Below are 20,000 nucleotides of genomic sequence, written 5' to 3'. Positions count from 1 at the left end.
CTCCCGAAATAATATCAGATCAGCATCCAAAGAACATGAACAGAGGGCAGAAGTGACAGTGTGCTACAATTCATCTGGAGTGCTGAGGAGTGCACAATGCCTTGTCAAAGAAGCTCCTCCCTGAAGCTGTGACAGTGAGAAACACTCCCGTCAAAGTAGCTCCTTCCTGAAGCTGTGACAGTGAGAAATACTCCTGTCAAAGTAGCTCCTCCCTGAAGCTGTGACAGTGAGAAACACTCCCATCAAAGTAGCTCCTTCCTGAAGCTGTGACAGTGAGAAATACTCCTGTCAAAGTAGCTCCTTCCTGAAGCTGTGACAGTGAGAAATACTCCTGTCAAAGTAACTCCTCCCTGAAGCTGTGACAGTGAGAAACACTCCCTTCAAAGTAGCTTTTTCCTGATACTGTAACAGTGAGAAACACTCCCGTCAAAGTAGCTCCTTCCTGAAGCTCTGACAGTGAGAAACACTCCCTTCAAGGTAGCTCCTTCCTGAAGCTGTGACAGTGAGAAATACTCCTGTCAAAGTAACTCCTCCCTGAAGCTGTGACAGTGAGAAACACTCCCTTCAAAGTAGCTTTTTCCTGATACTGTAACAGTGAGAAACACTCCCGTCAAAGTAGCTCCTTCCTGAAGCTCTGACAGTGAGAAACACTCCCTTCAAGGTAGCTCCTTCCTGAAGCTGTGACAGTGAGAAACACTCCCATCAAAGTAACTTTTTCCTGATACTGTGACAGTGAGAAACACTCCCGCCAAAGTTGCTCCTTCCTGAAACTTTGACAGTGAGAAACACTCCCATCACAGTAGCTCCTCTCTGAATCTGAAACAGTGAGAAACACTCCCGTCAAAGTAGCTCCTAACTGAAGCTGTGACAGTGAGAAACACTCCTGTCAAAGTAGCTCCTCCCTGAAGCTGTGACAGTGAGAAACACTCCCTTCAATGTAGCTCCTCTTTGAAGCCGAAGTGGTGAGAAACACTCTCATCAATGTAGCTCTTCCTGAAGCTGTGATAGTGAGAAACAATCCTGTCAAAGTAGCTCTTCCTGAAGCTGTGACAGTGAGAAACACTCCCGTCAAAGTAGCTCCTTCCTGACGCTGTGACAGTGAGAAACACTACCCAAGCCATGACGCTGTCCTGTTTGACAACCCAGCTGTGATTGAAGTCAAACATGACCACTGGAAACCAGTCACACGAAGAAGACCACAAACAAAAACTGGTATCAACCGAATGATGCTAGCGGCCTCATAAGTGACTGGTCACCCGAGGCACAAACTGACAGCCAAGCAGCTGGTTCAACCACTCAAATAATTATAATTCTGAGTCGAACTGACAGCCAAACAGCTGGTTCAACCACTCAAATAATTATAATTCTGAGTCGAACTGACAGCCAAGCAGCTGGTTCAACCACTCAAATAATTATAATTCTGAGTCGAACTGACAGCCAAGCAGCTGGTTCAACCACTCAAATAATTATAACTCTGAGTTAGATACAAACTGATCCAGCCCAGTATTTAGCAAGCATGCACACTACAAACCATGATTCTGACTCATGGGGTACAACTTGGGCGCTTAAGTTCCTTATCCATTCAGGACGAGTAAAGTCTTCTTCTTCTTCTTCTGCGTTCACTCGTATGCACACGAGTGGAGCTTACGTGTATGACCGTTTTTACCCCGCCATGTAGGCAGCCATCCTCCGTTTTCGGGGGTGGGCATGCTGGGTATGTTCTTGTTTCTATAACCCACCGAACGCTGACATGGTTTACAGGATCTTTAACGTGCGTATTTGATCTTCTGCTTGCATATACACATGAAGGGGGTTCAGGCACTAGCAGGCCTGCACATATGTTGACCTGGGAGATCGTAAAAATCTGTACCCTTTATCCACCAGGCGCCGTCACCGTGATTCGAACCCGGGACCCTCAGACTGACAGTCCAATGCTTTAACCACTCGGCTATTGCGCCCGTCACGAGTAAAGTCAAATTCTTTATTCACACAGGCTAGTAGACAAGTGAGGACCTCACTCAAAGACGTCCTTCACAACCCAGTGAATCAAGGGAGGCGTGTCGTTTTACCGATGATGCAGAGAGGGCAGAAAATTCTCAGGCTGTTTTCCTTCTTTGCATGTGGACACAAAACCGCTGCAGTGTTCTGGAGCCAGTTGCATTGCTCGGGCGGAAGAGGCTAGTATGGTCGTAACCCGCTACTAACTGTGTGTAGTATGGAACTGACCAACGATGTAGTTCGGTCAACGTAGGCATTTAGTCACGTGTAACTGTCAAAAAGTTAGAACCAAGCAATGCAACTGGCTCCTGGTGTCTGGCAATCGGTTTCAGAAAGGCAACTTTGTCCGAACTTTGTGTCTCCTTTGTTTTGTTCGATAAACCCTTGGCTACTGCTGCTGAGTATGTTTGCTGAGTATGTTTGTTGTTGTCAACCCACTAATAATAAAGGCAGAGCGAACAGAAAGTCAGTCACCGTTTTTTATCTGAACTTCCTCCTCTTTGAGCTGCCCAACTTCAGTTCACTTCAAAGTACACAAACTGCGGTAAATGCTGATTCTTCTTCAGATTCAGGACACACAGGTCTCAGTTCACCTAGGTTCAGCAGTCACGGGGTTAAATCATTTGTTTCCTTTGTTTAGCAGAGTCAGGTTACATGGAGCTTTGTTTCATTTCCTCTCTCTGAAGCACACACACCTGTGTGACTGTGTCTGTCTGCTGTGTGGTTACTGGTGGCTCCACCAGATTAACCACCTCACTTCCAGGTTTAGCAGAGTCAGGTTACATAGAGCTTTGTTTCATTTCCTCTCTCTGAAGCACACACTCCTGTGTGACTGTGTCTGTCTGCTGTGTGGTTACCGGTGGCTCCACCAGATTAACTCTCTCCATACGAATGGCGAAAGAGACGACGTTAACAGTGTTTCACCCCAATTACCATCATCAATATATTGCAAGTGGAAGGCTGTTATACTGAAGAGGTGAATGTTGACAAAGAATACTACAATTCTGACAACGGAAGCTAAAGGTTGGGTCATTCAGACACCCACTGGACATCCGAGGGGTCTGTGTAGAGGAGAAGAGAGGACTGGCCGTACTGAGTGAGTTAAAACCACCTCAGTTCCAGTTTCTCAAGGTGGTGTCGCTGCATCTGGACAAATCCATATTATACACTATACTACATCTGCAAAGCAGATGCCTGACCAGCAGTGTAACCCACTGTGCTTAATCAGGACTTGAGGAACAAAAAAAAGAAAGAAAAAAAAGAAGAAGAAATGAATAAATAAATGAAATGATAAATGAATAAATAAATGAAACTGAAATACATACATAACAATAAATAAATGAATAAATAAATAATGATAATGATAAAAGCAAGTCACTCACTGTCAGTTCAAGCCTTTTCCTTCAACATCAAATGTTTGATCAAAAGAACTTGAATGTCACAGCTTGTACTGTTTCGGTGTTAAGATTTGTTTCATTAAAACAGTTTTCACATTCCTACATATGCTTAAAACTGCAAAGAAAAGGACCTAACTTCTACAGTACTTCCAGACGTGTCCTCACGTAATTAGGAGGAAAAACATGTTTTTTTCAGCGGGGTTCTTCCCCGCATCAATATGACATGGAAGCCTGCCAAGTCTGTAAACTCTCCAGGGTTGTGAACGGGTTAATGTCACTGCTACCTGTGTGTATTGTGCTGTCTGCACAGAAAGGATAGAACAAACCAGTGCAGGCATCACCACCACGCTGTGTCCTGCTGGAGACGACAGAAACAAAAGCCTTGCAAAGTTGGTGTAATGGTTACTGTGTTCTGTGCAACACACCAACGCAGGAAAGAATCACGGTGACACTGATGTCAGCACAGTTACACACCATGCTGTGTACTGCTGGAGACGACAGAAGCGAAATCCATACGAAGTTGGTGTTATGGTTACTTTGTTCTGTGCAACACACCATCACAGGAAAGAATCACGGACATAATGATGTCGACACCGCTACACACACCCCTGTATCCTGCTAGAGATGACAGAAGCAAAATCCATACAAAGCTGGCATTGTGGTTATTCTGTTCTGTGCAACACACAGGAACAAATCATGGTGACACTGATGTCAACACTGCTTCAAATCGCGCTGAATTAATCAACAGTAAACACTGGTGCCACTGTGCTGTCAAAACCACCGTCACTGTGTGCAAGGCCAGATCAGAACATATCATGGTAGACACTATTGTCGCCATGTGTACATAGTGCCAGATGACATGTACACATCACAGTGACACTGACATCCACACTGCTATACATAGTGCTGAAGGAATCGATGATAAACACTGATGTCACCATCACCGATGCTGTCAAAACCACCGTTACTGCTGGAACAAATCTTGGTGACACTATTGTCAACATTGTTGTACACATTGCCAGATTGTTGACAGGTACACATCACAGTGACACAGACAACAACTCTGTGACATACTGTGCTGTACCAGATGAAAAAAAAAAAAAAAAAAAATCAACGGTACCACTGATGTTACCATGATCTGTGCTGCGGAGTGCTGGACGCGACCAGAAAAACAAAACAAAAACATCACGCTGCTGTTGTCTGCAGCTCTCTGCCTGAACAGCTTGGCTGAAACTGACAGGGCCCTTCTTCTGTGTGTGTGAGGCCAGTCCCTCTGCCACACATAACAACGGTGCAGATTATCATTAGGGCTTTTCTTTTTTCTCTTCCTTTTGACGCTCCTGTGACACCATCCCCCCTCTTCAGGGATTGGTGCCAGCTGCACATCTCTGCCCCCACACCCCCCTTACCCCTCCATCGCTCAGACTGCCACAGTGAATCACTGACCACCCAGGCTGACCACTGATGACCACCCACCTTGTGTTCTTCACAGTCAGCCATCTGCCACAAGACACACATTGACCTGCACCTATATCACAGCCTTTGTCTTGAAGTCAGCAACAACGCAAGCGTCGCTCACCCCTTTTTTTTTTGTCTCTCAAAAAAACACCAGCCGGGGCTAGTCACCTTAATTTCTTCCATGCCCGTGTTATCCTAGTTTGAAAGAAAGTCAGGTGAAAGGTAAAATGCACAGTATACCCTCTGGCACGTACAGCAGCAATGAAGATCTGCCACTCCTGTCTGTTTTTGGGCCAGTGACTGAGTGGTATCCCAGATGCGCTTCAGGAGTTCTCCTTCCATTGTTCTGTGCCAGGCGTTCTCTGGCCTTCCTCTCTTGACGTCCACCTTACGGTGTACAGTGAAGGGCTGTACGAGTGACGGGACCTCGCTCTCTTCGCATGATGCGTCCAGTTCCATTTCCACCACATTCTCATGACGACGGTATCCATGGTCTCTTGATCAGTTTCAGTTTCAGTTTCAGTAGCTCAAGGAGGCGTCACTGCGTTCGGACAAATCCATATATGCTACATCACATCTGCCAAGCAGATGCCTGACCAGCAGCATAACCCAACGCGCTTAGTCAGGCCTTGAGATAAAAAAAAGAAAAAAAAAAAAGAACTACTACTACTAATAGTAATATGTATAAGGCGCAAAAACTTGATGAAGTCAACTATAAGTGTACAAAATAAGATAAAATAAAATAAAATAAAAAAATAAATAAATAAATAATAATAATATAATTTAAAAAATAAAATAAGTTGTTGACTGGAGATTTTTGGAAACAATGACTGTTCACTTTTGTTCCCTTAGGATGGAGACCATGATGACAAGCAAAAATGTGGTTTTACCTGCCTCCACCTTTTGTTTCAAAGTATGACTGTAAGCCCACTTTTTCTGTAAAAACTGTAAAAACCCCTCTTTTGTACTGTCTGACTGTAAAGCCACTTTCACTTCCTGATTGTAAAAAGCCTTCTTTTTTCCTGACTTACTACTGTAAAGCCATTTTTCCTTCCTGCACTTTAATAAGGCTTTTCTTTTTGCATCCTGAAAGTCTTCATCTACCACACAAAGACGAACGTTCCACGGTGAAGACACACTCTTCGAAGTTCACACACTGTTTTCATGCTGGAGATCATCCGCTGTAGAACAGGGCGTTAAACGTTTGATGACCACATGAGACGCCCACAGATACAGCCACAGTTTTCCTTCTTTCCTGTCAACGGAATCTCTTTCAGCATAGACAACAACACTAACAGTGTTGTGACACACATCTCCAAAAAATGCACGTAGGGGGCGTTGCACGGATGTCCAACCATCCGATGAGCCGACGTATATATCATTTTGCTAACTTGCCGCGCTGGTTTGAGGTCAGTGGCGGCCTTGACATCACTTCTCTGCGGCGGTGCTGAGGGCAAAGGCTGCGGGGTCGATGGCGCCGACCTCCTGACTGTCGACGGGGGTGAGGGTGGAGGTGGTGCCCCCAGGGCTGAGCAGCTGACCGATGTCCAGGGGTACACTAGAGGACGACTCCAGCATGGAGACTGCACACACACACACACACACACACAACACACAAATAATAGTCACACACACACACACACACACACATACAGAGTATTTTCACACACACAATAGTCACACACACACACACACACACACACACACACTCATGCATACACGCACACACACACACACTCACACAAAACAGTCACCGCGCACATCGCACGCTGAGAGCAGACAGACAGACAAAATAAAAGACAGACTGACAAAAACAGGTAGACACAGACTGAAACACAAAAAACAGACAGACAAAGACAGACAGACAGACAGAGACGGACAAAAAGTGAAACACAAACAGACACAGTCACTGACAGACAAAGACAGACAGACAGACAGAGACGGACAAAAACTGAAACACAGACAGACACAGACAGTCACTGACAGACAAAGACAGACAGACAGACAGAGACGGACAAAAACTGAAACACAAACAGACACAGACAGACAGACAAAGACAGACAGACAGACAGAGATGGACAAAAACTGAAACACAAACAGACACAGTCACTGACAGACAAAGACAGACAGACAGACAGAGACGGACAAAAACTGAAACACAAACAGACACAGACAGACAGACAAAGACAGACAGAGACGGACAAAAACTGAAACACAAACAGACACAGACAGACAGACAAAGACAGACAGACAGACAGAGATGGACAAAAACTGAAACACAAACAGACACAGACAGACAGACAGACAAAGACAAACAGACAGACAGAGACGGACAAAAACTGAAACACAAACAGACACAGACAGACAGACAAAGACAGACAGACAGACAGACAGAGACGGACAAAAACTGAAACACAAACAGACACAGACAGACAGACAAAGACAGACAGACAGACAGAGACGGACAAAAACTGAAACACAAACAGACACAGACAGACAGACAAAGACAGACAGACAGACAGAGACGGACAAAAACTGAAACACAAACAGACACAGACAGTCACTGACAGAGAAAAGACAGACAGACAGAGACGGACAAAAACTGAAACACAAACAGACACAGACAGACAGACAAAGACAGACAGACAGACAGAGACGGACAAAAACTGAAACACAAACAGACACAGACAGTCACTGACAGAGAAAAGACAGACAGACAGAGACGGACAAAAACTGAAACACAAACAGACACAGACAGACAGACAAAGACAGACAGACAGACAGAGACGGACAAAAAGTGAAACACAGACAGACACAGACAGTCACTGACAGAGAAAAGACAGACAGACAGAGACGGACAAAAACTGAAACACAAACAGACACAGACAGACAGACAAAGACAGACAGACAGACAGAGACGGACAAAAACTGAAACACAAACAGACACAGACAGACAGACAGACAAAGACAGACAGACAGACAGAGACGGACAAAAAGTGAAACACAGACAGACACAGACAGTCACTGACAGACAAAGACAGACAGACAGACAGAGACGGACAAAAACTGAAACACAAACAGACACAGACAGTCACTGACAGAGAAAAGACAGACAGACACAGACTGATATACAGTTTCAGTTTCAGTTTCAGTAGCTCAAGGAGGCGTCACTGCGTTCGGACAAATCCATATACGCTACACCACATCTGCCAAGCAGATGCCTGACCAGCAGCGTAACCCAACACGCTTAGTCAGGCCTTGAAAAAAAAAAGAAAAAGATAAGCTTACATAAATAAATAATAATTATGATATAAAAAAAGGTACTAGTGATGAAAATAATAAAAATATATATATATACAGGCAGTCACAAAGACAGACCGACATACAGTCCCAGACACAGACAGACAGACAGACAGATACTGACAGTCAGTGACACACAGACACAGATTTACGCAGACAGATGGGCAGGCAGACACAGACAAAGACTGACACACAGACACACACAGTCACAGACACAGACTTACACACAGTCACAGACATACACACAGACAGACAGGGGGACAGAGAGACTGACTGGTTTGCAGTGCCAGACAGACACGCACACAGATAAAGACATAGACACAGACAGTCACAGACACACACACACACACACAGTCACATACACATACATACACACAAACACAGATATACACACAGACAGACAGACACAGACATACACACAGAGAGACATAGACACAGACAGTCACACACACACACACACACACACACACACACACACACACACACAAGACATACACACAGACACAAACATACACTCAGACATACACACAGTCACAGACACAGACATACACACAGTCACAGACCTACACACAGACACAGACAAACAGAGGAACAGAGAGACTGACTAGTTTGCAGGGCCAGCTGTCCCTGTGACTGTTGGTGCAGGGTGACGGGACTGACACAGACACAGACATAGACACAAACACATCGACACAGATATACAGATACACACACACACACACACATAGACACAGACAGTCACAGACATACACACAGTCACAGACACATCCAAACACACAGACACAGACATACACACGGACAGACAGACAAACAGTTTAACACACACACACACACACATACAGACATAGACGTAGACAGTCACACACAGACACAAACATACACTTAAACATACACACAGTCACAGACACAGACATACACACAGTCACAGACCTACACACAGACACAGACAAACAGAGGAACAGAGAGACTGACTAGTTTGCAGGGCCAGCTGTCCCTGTGACTGTTGGTGCATGGTGACAGGACTGACACAGACAGACACACAGACACAGACAGAGGAACAGAGAGACTGACTGGTCTGCAGGGCCAGCTGTCCCTGTGTCTGTTGGTGCAGGGTGATGGGACTGACACAGACAGACACACAGACACAGACAAACAGAGGAACAGAGAGACTGACTGGTCTGCAGGGCCAGCTGTCCCTGTGTCTGTTGGTGCAGGGTGATGGGACTGACACAGACAGACACACAGACACAGACAGAGGAACAGAGAGACTGACTGGTCTGCAGGGCCAGCTGTCCCTGTGACTGTTGGTGCATGGTGACAGGACTGACACAGACAGACACACAGACACAGACAAACAGAGGAACAGAGAGACTGACTGGTCTGCAGGGCCAGCTGTCCCTGTGACTGTTGGTGCAGGGTGACAGGACTGACACAGACAGACACACAGACACAGACACTGACAAACAGAGGAACAGAGAGACTGACTGGTCTGCAGGGCCAGCTGTCCCTGTGACTGCTGGTGCATGGTGATTGGACAGTTCTGGTGGGCCAGCAGTAGCGTCTTCAGCTGGGCCACCTCCCCTTTCAGTAGACCCACCTCCCCCTGAAACACAGCACAGGAAATAAAATAAAATAAAATAAAACAAGAGAGGCAAGGCCTTCAAGACTCACTTGTGATACACTTAAAAACAAAAAAAAATCCAAGCTTTTTATGTATTGAGCATAATTTCAAAATGTAATGTTTAAGATGAGAAAGATCAGTTTAAAGTAAATTAAGTCCCCTAGCATTAATTACAGAGTAATTTCCCTTTTTTTACTATCTGCACCAAAACGTTTGCAAAATAAATAAAACTTCCATGCTTAGCAAAAGAAGTTCCTGTTTGAACAAAAAATGAAAATTATGACTGCTCTTGTTGTTGGGTCAGAATATCAGATCAAAGTGCCAAGTTTAGAGAATACAAAAAATATAAATATAACAGTAAATGCAGTTTGCATATAATCAGGCTTCATTTTTTTTTCTTTTTTGGGCCCATCCCAGAGGTGCAATATTGTTTTAAACAAGATGACTGGAAAGAACTGAATTTTTCCTATTTTTATGCCTAATTTGGTGTCATTTGACAAAGTATTTGCAGAGAAAATGTCAATGTTAAAGTTTACCACCGACACACACACACACACACACACACACACAGACAACCGAACACCGGGTTAAAACATAGACTCACTTTGTTTACACAAGTGAGTCAATAAAATACATTTTTTACATGGCTGGGTAAATAAACAAAACCGTCATACATACATGTAAACTGTTACATGTCTGTCTGAGCGTGTATGTGTGTGCCAGCCTGAAATTTGATTGAGTAAGACAGGAAACGAATGATGAGCGCCCAATGGCAGCCGTTGTTGTGCAAATGACCCCCGAATTTGTAAAGCGCTTAGAGCTTGGACTCTAACCAAGGACAGGCGCTATGTAAGTATCCATATCAAATCAAATTAAATATATGTGTGTATATTTACATGGGCGATTGCCAGCACATTGACGCTAACTTTCCTCAGAGAAATGCACTCAACAAATGCCATTCAGTATTATCGTTATCAGTGGTAGCAGCAATACTAGTTGTAATAGTGGTGGTACCATAATTATCAATATTATCATATCATCATAACTATCATGATTATTACTAATCCGCGTGTGTGGGGTGGGTGAGGGGGGGGGGGGAGTGCGGGTGTGTGCTGATTATCTGGTTGCAGTTTTCCGCAATTTATCTTTATTCTTATCTTATCTGTCTATTATAATCAATGTGCAGTATAGTAGGCTATGTTTATAATTATATTCAAATAATGTTTCTTAATTCTTTCTGTTTTTACATTAAGAATACTAGTTATTACCTGCAGTGTGTGGATGTATGTATGAAACGGTGTATGTGATTTTTTTTTTTTTTTTTTTTTTTTTTACATTTGTATCTTCGTAATATTCGTAAAAGCTGTTGTTGACTTTTACAGGTATGGTCCCCATGTTGTTTACTTGTCTATGTTGTGATAATGCACCTGACCAAATTTCTCCAGCTGGAGATAATAAAGTTATTCTTATCTTATCCTATCTTATCTTATCTATTATCATTATCATCATCATCCACAGACCTGTAGTTTACTGTTGGTTTGTTGCAGTTCCTCCGCTTTCTTCTCCAGGTTGACGATCCACTGTTTCCGTTTGTGTCGGCACCGTGCTGCTGCCGCCCTGAGACCCACGCAACACAGGGACTCTGGTCAGGGGGGGGGGAAGGATGTGGTCGTGTATGGGGGAATCTAAATGAGCGGTGTGGGAGTAATGCCACTGTAATGGTGCACAGATGATGGGGGGGAAAAAAAAAATTCTTGGAGGTCCACCACAGACTTCTGGGCGTCTCATACTCTTTCATCATCATTCTAGGGGGTTCCTGACTCTATTACCATAGTTCATGGGGGTTCCAGACTTTTACCATAATTCTATGGGATTTCCAGACTCTTTTACCATAATGCTAGGGGGTTCCTGACTCTTTTACCATAATGCTACAGGGTTCCAGACTCATTTTCCATAATGCTACAGGGTTCCAGAATCTTTTACCATAATGCTACAGGATTCCAGACTCTTTTACCCTAATGCTAGGGGGTTCCTGACTCTTTTACCATAGTGCTAGGGGGTTCCTGACTCTTTTACCATAATGCTACAGGGTTCCAGACTCTTTTACCATAATGCTAGGGGGTTCCTGACTCTTTTACCATAATGCTACAGGGTTCCAGACTCATTTACCATAATGCTACAGGGTTCCAGACTCTTTTACCATAATGCTACAGGGTTCCAGACTCATTTACCATAATGCTAGGGGGTTCCTAACTCTTTTACCATAATGCTACAGGGTTCCTGGCTCTTTTACCATAATGCTACAGAGTTCCAGAATCTTTTACTATAATGCTACAGGATTCCAGACTCTTTTACCATGATGCTAGGGGGTTCCTGACTCTTTTACCATAGTGCTACAGGGTTCCTGACTCTTTTACCATAATGCTACAGGGTTCCAGACTCATTTACCATAATGCTAGGGGGTTCCTGACTCTTTTACCATAGTGCTAGGGGGTTCCTCTTTTACCATAATGCTACAGGGTTCCAGACTCTTTTACCATAATGCTAGGGGGTTCCTGACTCTTTTACCATAATGCTACAGGGTTCCAGACTCATTTACCATAATGCTACAGGATTCCAGACTCTTTTACCATAATGCTAGGGGGTTCCTGACTCTTTTACCATAATGCTAGGGGGTTCCTGACTCTTTTACCATAATGCTAGGGGGTTCCTGACTCTTTTACCATAATGCTAGGGGGTTCCAGACTCTTTTACCATAATGCTAGGGGGTTCCTGACTCTTTTACCATAATGCTACAGGGTTCCAGACTCTTTTGTCCTTCATTCTTTTACCATAATTCTAGAGGGGCCAAGACTCTTTTACCAGAAATCTAGGTGGTCCAACATTCTTTTACCATCATTCTAGGGGGTCCCACACACTCTAGAGGGCTCAAGACCACCTTCAGAGCATCACTCTAATGCAGCACACTCTGGTCAAAGCTGCACTGCTACACACATGCAAAAGGAAGGCGCACACACCTCCCAGTCAATATCATCCAGGTCCCTGGGCCAAGAAGTGGTGAAGGGAAACAACTCTTACGAACAGCAGACAATGCCGGAGTCCGACAGAAGCACCCCCACACACAGAATGTTCACTGTTTTTTCATGTGTTTGTTCCAGAAATACATTAGAACATCCTATGAATATGTGTTGCGTATTCTTTCCAAGTTCAAAGTGTCAGGGACGCACGTTCATGCGTTGTCCAAAAGCCATGATAGCACACACTCCATGGAAGGACATCAAGGTTCAGGGGTCAAAGCTTTGAACTCCACCCCCCCCCCTGCCCCCCCCCCCCACCTGCCCCTCCCATCTTCCATGTCAACATGTGTGCAGACCTGCAGGTGCTTTAACAACCTTCATGTGTATACACATGGAGAAGATCAAATATGCACACAAAAGATCCCGTCATCTATATCAGAGCCTGGTGGGTTATAACAGCATGAACATACCAAGTACAGCCCTGAAAACAGAGTACAGGTGCCTAAACAGTAAGGGGGGGGAAACTGTGACTGATATAATGTTTCTTGCGACCCTGGTACACTTGGTAATAGTTCTATTGTGACCTAACTATCTGAAATACAATCTGTGTTTACGTTACTAAAAGCACTTCTCCTGTTTGAACAACTCTGTATGACTTTTATATCTGAAATACAATTGGTTCCAGTTTCAGTCTCTCAAAGAGGTGTCACCACCACATCTGTCAGGCAGGTACCTGACCAGCAGCATAACCCAAAGTTCTAGTCATGCATATATTTGTATTTGTACATCTTTTTATCACAACAGATTTCTCTGTGTGAAATTCCGGCTGATCTCCCCAGGGAGAGCACGTCGCTACACTACAGCGCCACCCATTTTTTTTTTTTTTTTTCCTGCATGCAGTTTTATTTGTTTTTCCTATCGAAGTGGATTTTTCTACAGAATTTTGCAAGGAACAACCCGTTTGTTGCCGTGGGTTCTTTTACGTGCGCTAAGTGCATGCTGCACACGGGACTTCGGTTTATCGTCTCATCCGAATGACTAGCTTCCAGACCACCACTCAAGGTTTAGTGGATGGGGAGAAAATATCAGCGGCTGAGCCGTGATTCGAACCAGCGCGCTCAGATTCTCTCGCTTCCTAGACGGACGCTCTACCTCTAGGCCATCACTCTACATATTTGTGTACCTATCCAACTGGACTTCTCTGGAATTTTGCCAGAGGACAACACTTATGTTGCCATGGGTTCTTTTCCAGAGTGCCAAGTGCGTGCTGCACACGGGGCCTCAGTTTATCATCTTTTCTGAATGACTAGACACTCATTTTGATTTTCCAGTCATATTTGGGAGAAAGCATGAGACTGAGTTTCGAACTCAGACCCTGACATCTAGATAAGATATCTTAACCATTCTATCACCTTCCCAACTCTTGTTTACAAGTACTTATCCTATTTGACAATACTATATGACTGTTGTATCTGAAACACAATCAGTGTTTACATATGTACATCTCCTGTTTGAACATTGTGGTGAAGGAAAACATTTGTGCAAACTTCTTCTGTTTGAGTAAAGTTCTGTCAAAAGACAAACAAGAGCAACAACTTCTTACCGGTTTCTTTCCAAAAACTTCTGCCTCCTCTCCACCGGATCATCCGTGTCAATGGATCCGTTCTTTGGTCGTTTGCTGTACATAGAACACAAAGTATTAGACTTCCTGCCATACAGCAATTAAAATGATCATTTGCTGTACACAGGACATGGTATTACTGATCACAACATTACAGAGCATAAAGTATTACTGTTCAAAACTTCCCGAAGAGTCCTTCTGTGGTCATGAAATGAACATAGAATACAAGGTAATAAGGTTCCCAACCTCCCAAAGAGCCTCATGTCATTCTTTTATACTTCCACTATGATTCACAAAACCATATGCTTGAAAAAAACTCAAAAGTCAAACACACAAAACAACAAAAATCACCATCATCATCACCACCACCACCATTATCACCATCACAACCACCATCATCATCACCACCACCACCACCATCATCACAATCACCACCACCATCACCACCAACACAATCACCCATCACCATACCATCATCACCACCATCATCATCATTACCCAACATCATCACCACCACCACCATCACCACCACCACCACAATCATCAACAAATAGTAAAGAGTGGTGACTCTCTCCATTCACGAGGCACACACAACTTCAAGTCAATGCTGCTTATGCTACCAATTCAGCAAGCACATGGGTAAATAAAAGCTACATTGGAACAAACCTCGGACACTTCCTCAGAAAGGAAGCACCGGGCTTGTCCTTATACCAATCATTTGACACGTGCACAGACGGGCGCAACAGCCGAGTGGTTAAAGCGTTGGACTGTCAATCTGAGGGTCCCGGGTTCGAATCACGGTGACGGCGCCTGGTGGGTAAAGGGTGGAGATTTTTACAATCTCCCAGGTCAACATATGTGCAGACCTGCTAGTGCCTGAACCCCCTTCGTGTGTATATGCAAGCAGAAGATCAAATACGCACGTTAAAGATCCTGTAATCCATGTCAGCGTTTGGTGGGTTATGGAAACAAGAACATACCCAGCATGCAAACCGCAGAAAACGGAGTATGGCTGCCTACATGGCGGGGTAAAAAAGGTCATACACATGAAAGCCCACTCATGAACACACGAGTGAATGTGGAAGTTGAAGCCCACAAACAAAGAAGAAGAAGAAGAATCATCATCATCACCATCATCATCACCATCATCATCACCTGTCTTCCCCTCACCTGACAGGTTCCAGGTCGGCCAGGTTGAAGCTGCTGGAGGGGGAGCTGAGGAGGAGCTGGGTGGAGGTGGAGACGGGGGTGCTCAGGCCGCTGAGGTGCACCTCTCCCTCAGAGCTGGCCCCCGAGGCCGGACTGAGGGTGCTCGCCGGCTGTGTCTGGGACTGCTGTAGCGTCTGCTTCAGCCGCTGGGCCCCGGCACAGCACAGACGTTTGTTTGATCACCAAGCTTGTGACAATTCTTTTTTTTTTCCTGAACTTAACCCGATAAGTGGTTCGTACCTGTATGTGTGTATGTTTTGTGTGTGCCTATGTGTGCATATGTGTGGAGTGCAGCTGCTGCAAGTCACAGTGTGGTGTGTGTATATAACATTGATGTAATGTGTTATGTAAACAAACATGTTTTTGTAAAGCACCTATTTCTGGATAGTGTGCTTGATAAATATCCATTATTATCATCAGCATTATCATTATCATCATTATTATTATCATTATTACCTGCCAGTAAAAAACAACATTAGAAAGTGGTGTTTCAAGTCCTTTTCCTTAACCCTTTAAGTGCCAGTGAACAAATTATTAGATATTGGTGTTTCAAGTCCTTTTTCTAAACCCCTTAAGTGCCAGTAAAAAAAATTTTTTTAAATAAAAAAAACATTAGAAAGTGGTGTTTCAAGTCCTAAAATCACTATCCAAAACAGTCAGCCAAAATCTGAGAAGACAGTCTGAAGATATAACCCCTCCAGATCAATGTGTTTCAATTTTCAGCCTTCCAGAGTTATTTCCCTTCTTTTGCTGATGTCATCAGTGATGTCACTATGCAAGTATGTATCATGTATATGGTACTCAAGTTTTAAATGATCTTGCACACACACATTCGTACATATACATATACATATACATATACAAAACACGGACTCAGTCTCATCAGTCTGGGTACCACATACACTTGAAGTCACCCCCGGCCGCTACCTGTTTGAGAGTGACACTGCTGCCACCCGGCGACTGCAGGGTGGACAGGACGGGTGGCTGGTGTACCCCCAGCTCGGCGGTGTGTGTCTGGGTGGGCAGGGTGGCTGCCACTTGCTGGGGTAGCTGCTGCTGTGGACTGGTGGCGGCCTCTGGTGGCGGAGTGCCGCTGACGGTGGGGGGGAGGTGCACGGGGACTGTGTGACCTGTCGGCAACTGCAGGTACACCTGGGGGGCCAGGGAGGGGAAATACACAAGGTGAGATTTTTTTTTTTTTTTTTTTTGTGGACAAGTTTGTTTGGGTTGAAAATGGGAGAAAGTGTGTGTGAGTGTGGGGAGGTGTGGGGGGTGGGGGGGGGGGTTTGGGGTGGTGCAGGGTAGGTCGGGGGGGTGAAGGGGGTTAGGGAGGTGCGGGGTAGGTTTGTGTGTGTGTGTATGTATGTGTGTGTGTGTGTGTGTGTGTATGTGTGTATGTTTCATTCATTCATTTTTTTAGTTTAACGTCTTTCCACTACAAGTGATATCAGACAAGGGAGAGAACTTGTGCATGTGTGTGTGTGCATGTGTGTATGTGTACATGTATGTGTGTGTGTGCATGTGTGTGTGTGTGTCTTTGTGCATATGTATGTACATAAGTGTGTGTGTGTGTATGTGTGTACATAAGTGTGTGTGTGTGTGTGTTAGTGCATTTCTGTGCATGACAACACACACCTGACAACCACAAACACATACCTGCATGCTACAGGCAGGTGAGGTCTGTGAGGAGGCGGATGGGGGGGAGGCGGAGGTGTGTGGGTGTGCTGACGTCATCAGGGTAGGGGTGGCCCCCATGGTGGGGTGGGGGGCCGCTGCTGACGCCGACATCAGTCCCTGGTCGCTGCTGGCCGAGATCCTCCTGTCATGACACACAGCGCACCGCCCCCATGGTGCGATCAGTTTTCATATGTGAGGTGGCACCCCCACCCCACCCTCACCTCCTCCACACCACCATACAACCACACTCCACCCACCGCTCCATACACTACTGCACACACCACCACTCCCACACACCACACCATAAAACACACTGATCCCCCTATCCACCTCACACCACCACCCCAAACGAACGCCACATCCTATCCCATCCCACCACCACCACCCCACTGCACCAAACCACCTACACTACACCACACCACACCACACCACACCACCACCATTCTCCCACCCAACACACCACCCAGACCACAACCCCACATCCCACCCTGCCACAACCCCACCCCACACCACACCACAAACTTTCCACACCACTCTGCACCCCCGCCCACGCCACATCCTCAAATCACAGCAATCCCACACCACCATCCACCACACCAGACAATCACCCCACACCACACCACGACACCATCAGCCCACACCACACCACACCACCATAAACGCACACCACCCCACCACACCCTAAACCCCCACCACCTCACACGTCCACAACCCCCACCGCAACCCCACCCTACCCCACCACCTACCAGACCTAACACCACCAACCAGACCACACCACCCTACCAAACCACTCCACACCATCACCCACCCCACACCACCACCACCCACCCCACACTACCACCCTCAACACCACCATACCCCACCATGCTATAATCCCACCCTCACCGCCACAACCCCCCACACCACACCACCACCCCAAACACACACACACCACCACAGCCACCACACCACCAACCACCCTGCACACTCACCCAGCAAAGGACAGCTCCCCCTGCCCCCCCATCATGACCTCCGTGGCCGACACAAGAGGGATGACCGACGGCAGCGACTTGGACGAAGACAGCGAACTCTCCGTCATCGACATCGACATCCGCCCTTCCTCCCCCTCACTGCCATAGGTGGAGGAGCAGGAGGAGGAGGAGGAAGGCAGAGCAAGGTTTGCCTCCCTTGCTCTCTGTCCTGAAGGCAGCATGAGGTTTGCCTCCCTTGCTGTCTGTCCTGACAGGTCCAGGACAAAGGTGTGGGAGGAGGGGGCGGTGGTGGAGGAGAAGGAGGGGTGGGTGGTGGTGGTGGTTGTTGTCCCCCCTGCGTGGATGTCGAAGACGCCGCCAGGCAGTCTGTCGCTGCCGCTAGAGGGCAGCACCGGTGTGTTGAGCTCTTTGACCTGAGGTCCCGGCAGTGGGGGTAGGTCCTGTCGGAGACAGAGTGGAGGGAGGGGTGGGAAAGATGTTATGGAAACAGAAATTGAAATGGAAAGAAAAAGAATAATGATAAAAAAAAAGAGACTATAATAAAAAGATGTAATAGGAGAAGGGATGTTTATCATGTCTATTTCCTTAGGAAACAACACACACACACACACACACACACACACATCATTCCCTCTAACATATACACAGTTTGCAACTGAGAGAGAGAACCACAGTTGGGGGGAAAATGTTATGGAAACAGAACTTGAAATCTAAAAAATATATATAACAAAAAAAATGAAATGTAAGCAGAGATGTTTATCATGTTTATTTCCTCAGGGAACAACTCCATGCAGTAGTTCACACACACACACACACACACACACACACAAACGCGTGCGCACACACACACACAGCACGCGCGCACGCACGCACACACACACATTATTCCCTCAAACAAAGCCACAGTTTGCATTTAAGAGGGAGGGAGGGAAAAATACATTCAGTACAAAATATCATACATATTTAGGATATATTTACAAACAAAAGAAGTTAAATCACAACTGATTTGACACATCCTGGAGGGGAAAAGCTGTGATTGAAGCAAAACGTAAAGAAAAGAAAAATATACCAGCCGCCGTGGCGAAGTGGTTAGCGTCGCGGACTGACGGCTGGGAGGACGCGGGTTCGAATCCCAGCGGAGGTGGGTTTTTCGGCCCGTGGCCGGCTCCTACCCAGAGTTGAGTGTGCTGTGGGCTTAAATGGGGAGACTGGGACCACACAGTCGAGTGTCATCCACTTCAAGGATGCGTCTTTGGGTGTGTTGCTCTACTTACCTGACCAACACTGCAAGTGTCTGTATCTCTCGGGGCCTGGTTAACGCCGGGATATCATTATGACAGGAAGCGTAGAGTACAGCCTTGTCACGCAGTCCCAAACCAAAATGGACCTCCATAGCAACATCATCATCATAGTCATCCTCCTCCTCCTTCATTGTCATCAATATAAAAACAAAATAGTCTCAAAGTCTGTGGCCTTTCATGCCCTGCTCTCATGGTGACCTCAGTTTCGATGCCCCTCCACTTCCGTGCTTGGGGTGAGTCCTGTCAATGTCGTCAGTGTCGGCAGATTCATGGGTGGGCTGTTGTTTGGGGGACGTGGTGGCGGTCTCCACTGTGGGAGAGACGCTCACTCAGTCTGGCTCCGCGACTAAGCCATTATTGTCGTTAGTAGGGGGCTTAGTAGGTGGTGTCCTAAGTACGTTAAAACAGAACAGGCACCACTGAACACCAC

At 45.8% G+C, this 20,000-nt stretch overlaps 1 protein-coding gene across 1 annotated transcript in view; it reads right to left on the bottom strand.

Annotated features, from left to right (window-relative positions):
- Positions 1 to 5,438: 5,438 nt before the first annotated feature.
- The window catches only part of LOC143276662 (cyclic AMP-dependent transcription factor ATF-7-like), a 21,525-nt gene continuing 6,963 nt past the window's right edge, over positions 5,439 to 20,000 (bottom strand). Inside the window, exons 5-12 of the mRNA XM_076581285.1 lie at positions 18,270 to 18,709; positions 17,278 to 17,440; positions 16,549 to 16,773; positions 15,583 to 15,767; positions 14,395 to 14,469; positions 11,295 to 11,391; positions 9,639 to 9,756; positions 5,439 to 6,436 (exon numbers count right to left, since the gene is read on the bottom strand). Coding sequence (XP_076437400.1) covers positions 6,282 to 6,436; positions 9,639 to 9,756; positions 11,295 to 11,391; positions 14,395 to 14,469; positions 15,583 to 15,767; positions 16,549 to 16,773; positions 17,278 to 17,440; positions 18,270 to 18,709 — 1,458 coding nt within the window. The 3' untranslated portion in view covers positions 5,439 to 6,281. The remainder of the gene's footprint in view (positions 6,437 to 9,638; positions 9,757 to 11,294; positions 11,392 to 14,394; positions 14,470 to 15,582; positions 15,768 to 16,548; positions 16,774 to 17,277; positions 17,441 to 18,269; positions 18,710 to 20,000) is intronic.

Source organism: Babylonia areolata, chromosome 32, assembly GCF_041734735.1.
Source record: "Babylonia areolata isolate BAREFJ2019XMU chromosome 32, ASM4173473v1, whole genome shotgun sequence".
Classification (NCBI taxonomy): Eukaryota; Metazoa; Mollusca; class Gastropoda; order Neogastropoda; family Buccinidae; genus Babylonia; species Babylonia areolata.
Note: the sequence above shows the minus strand (reverse complement) of the source record. Positions and strands in the feature narration are given on the sequence as shown.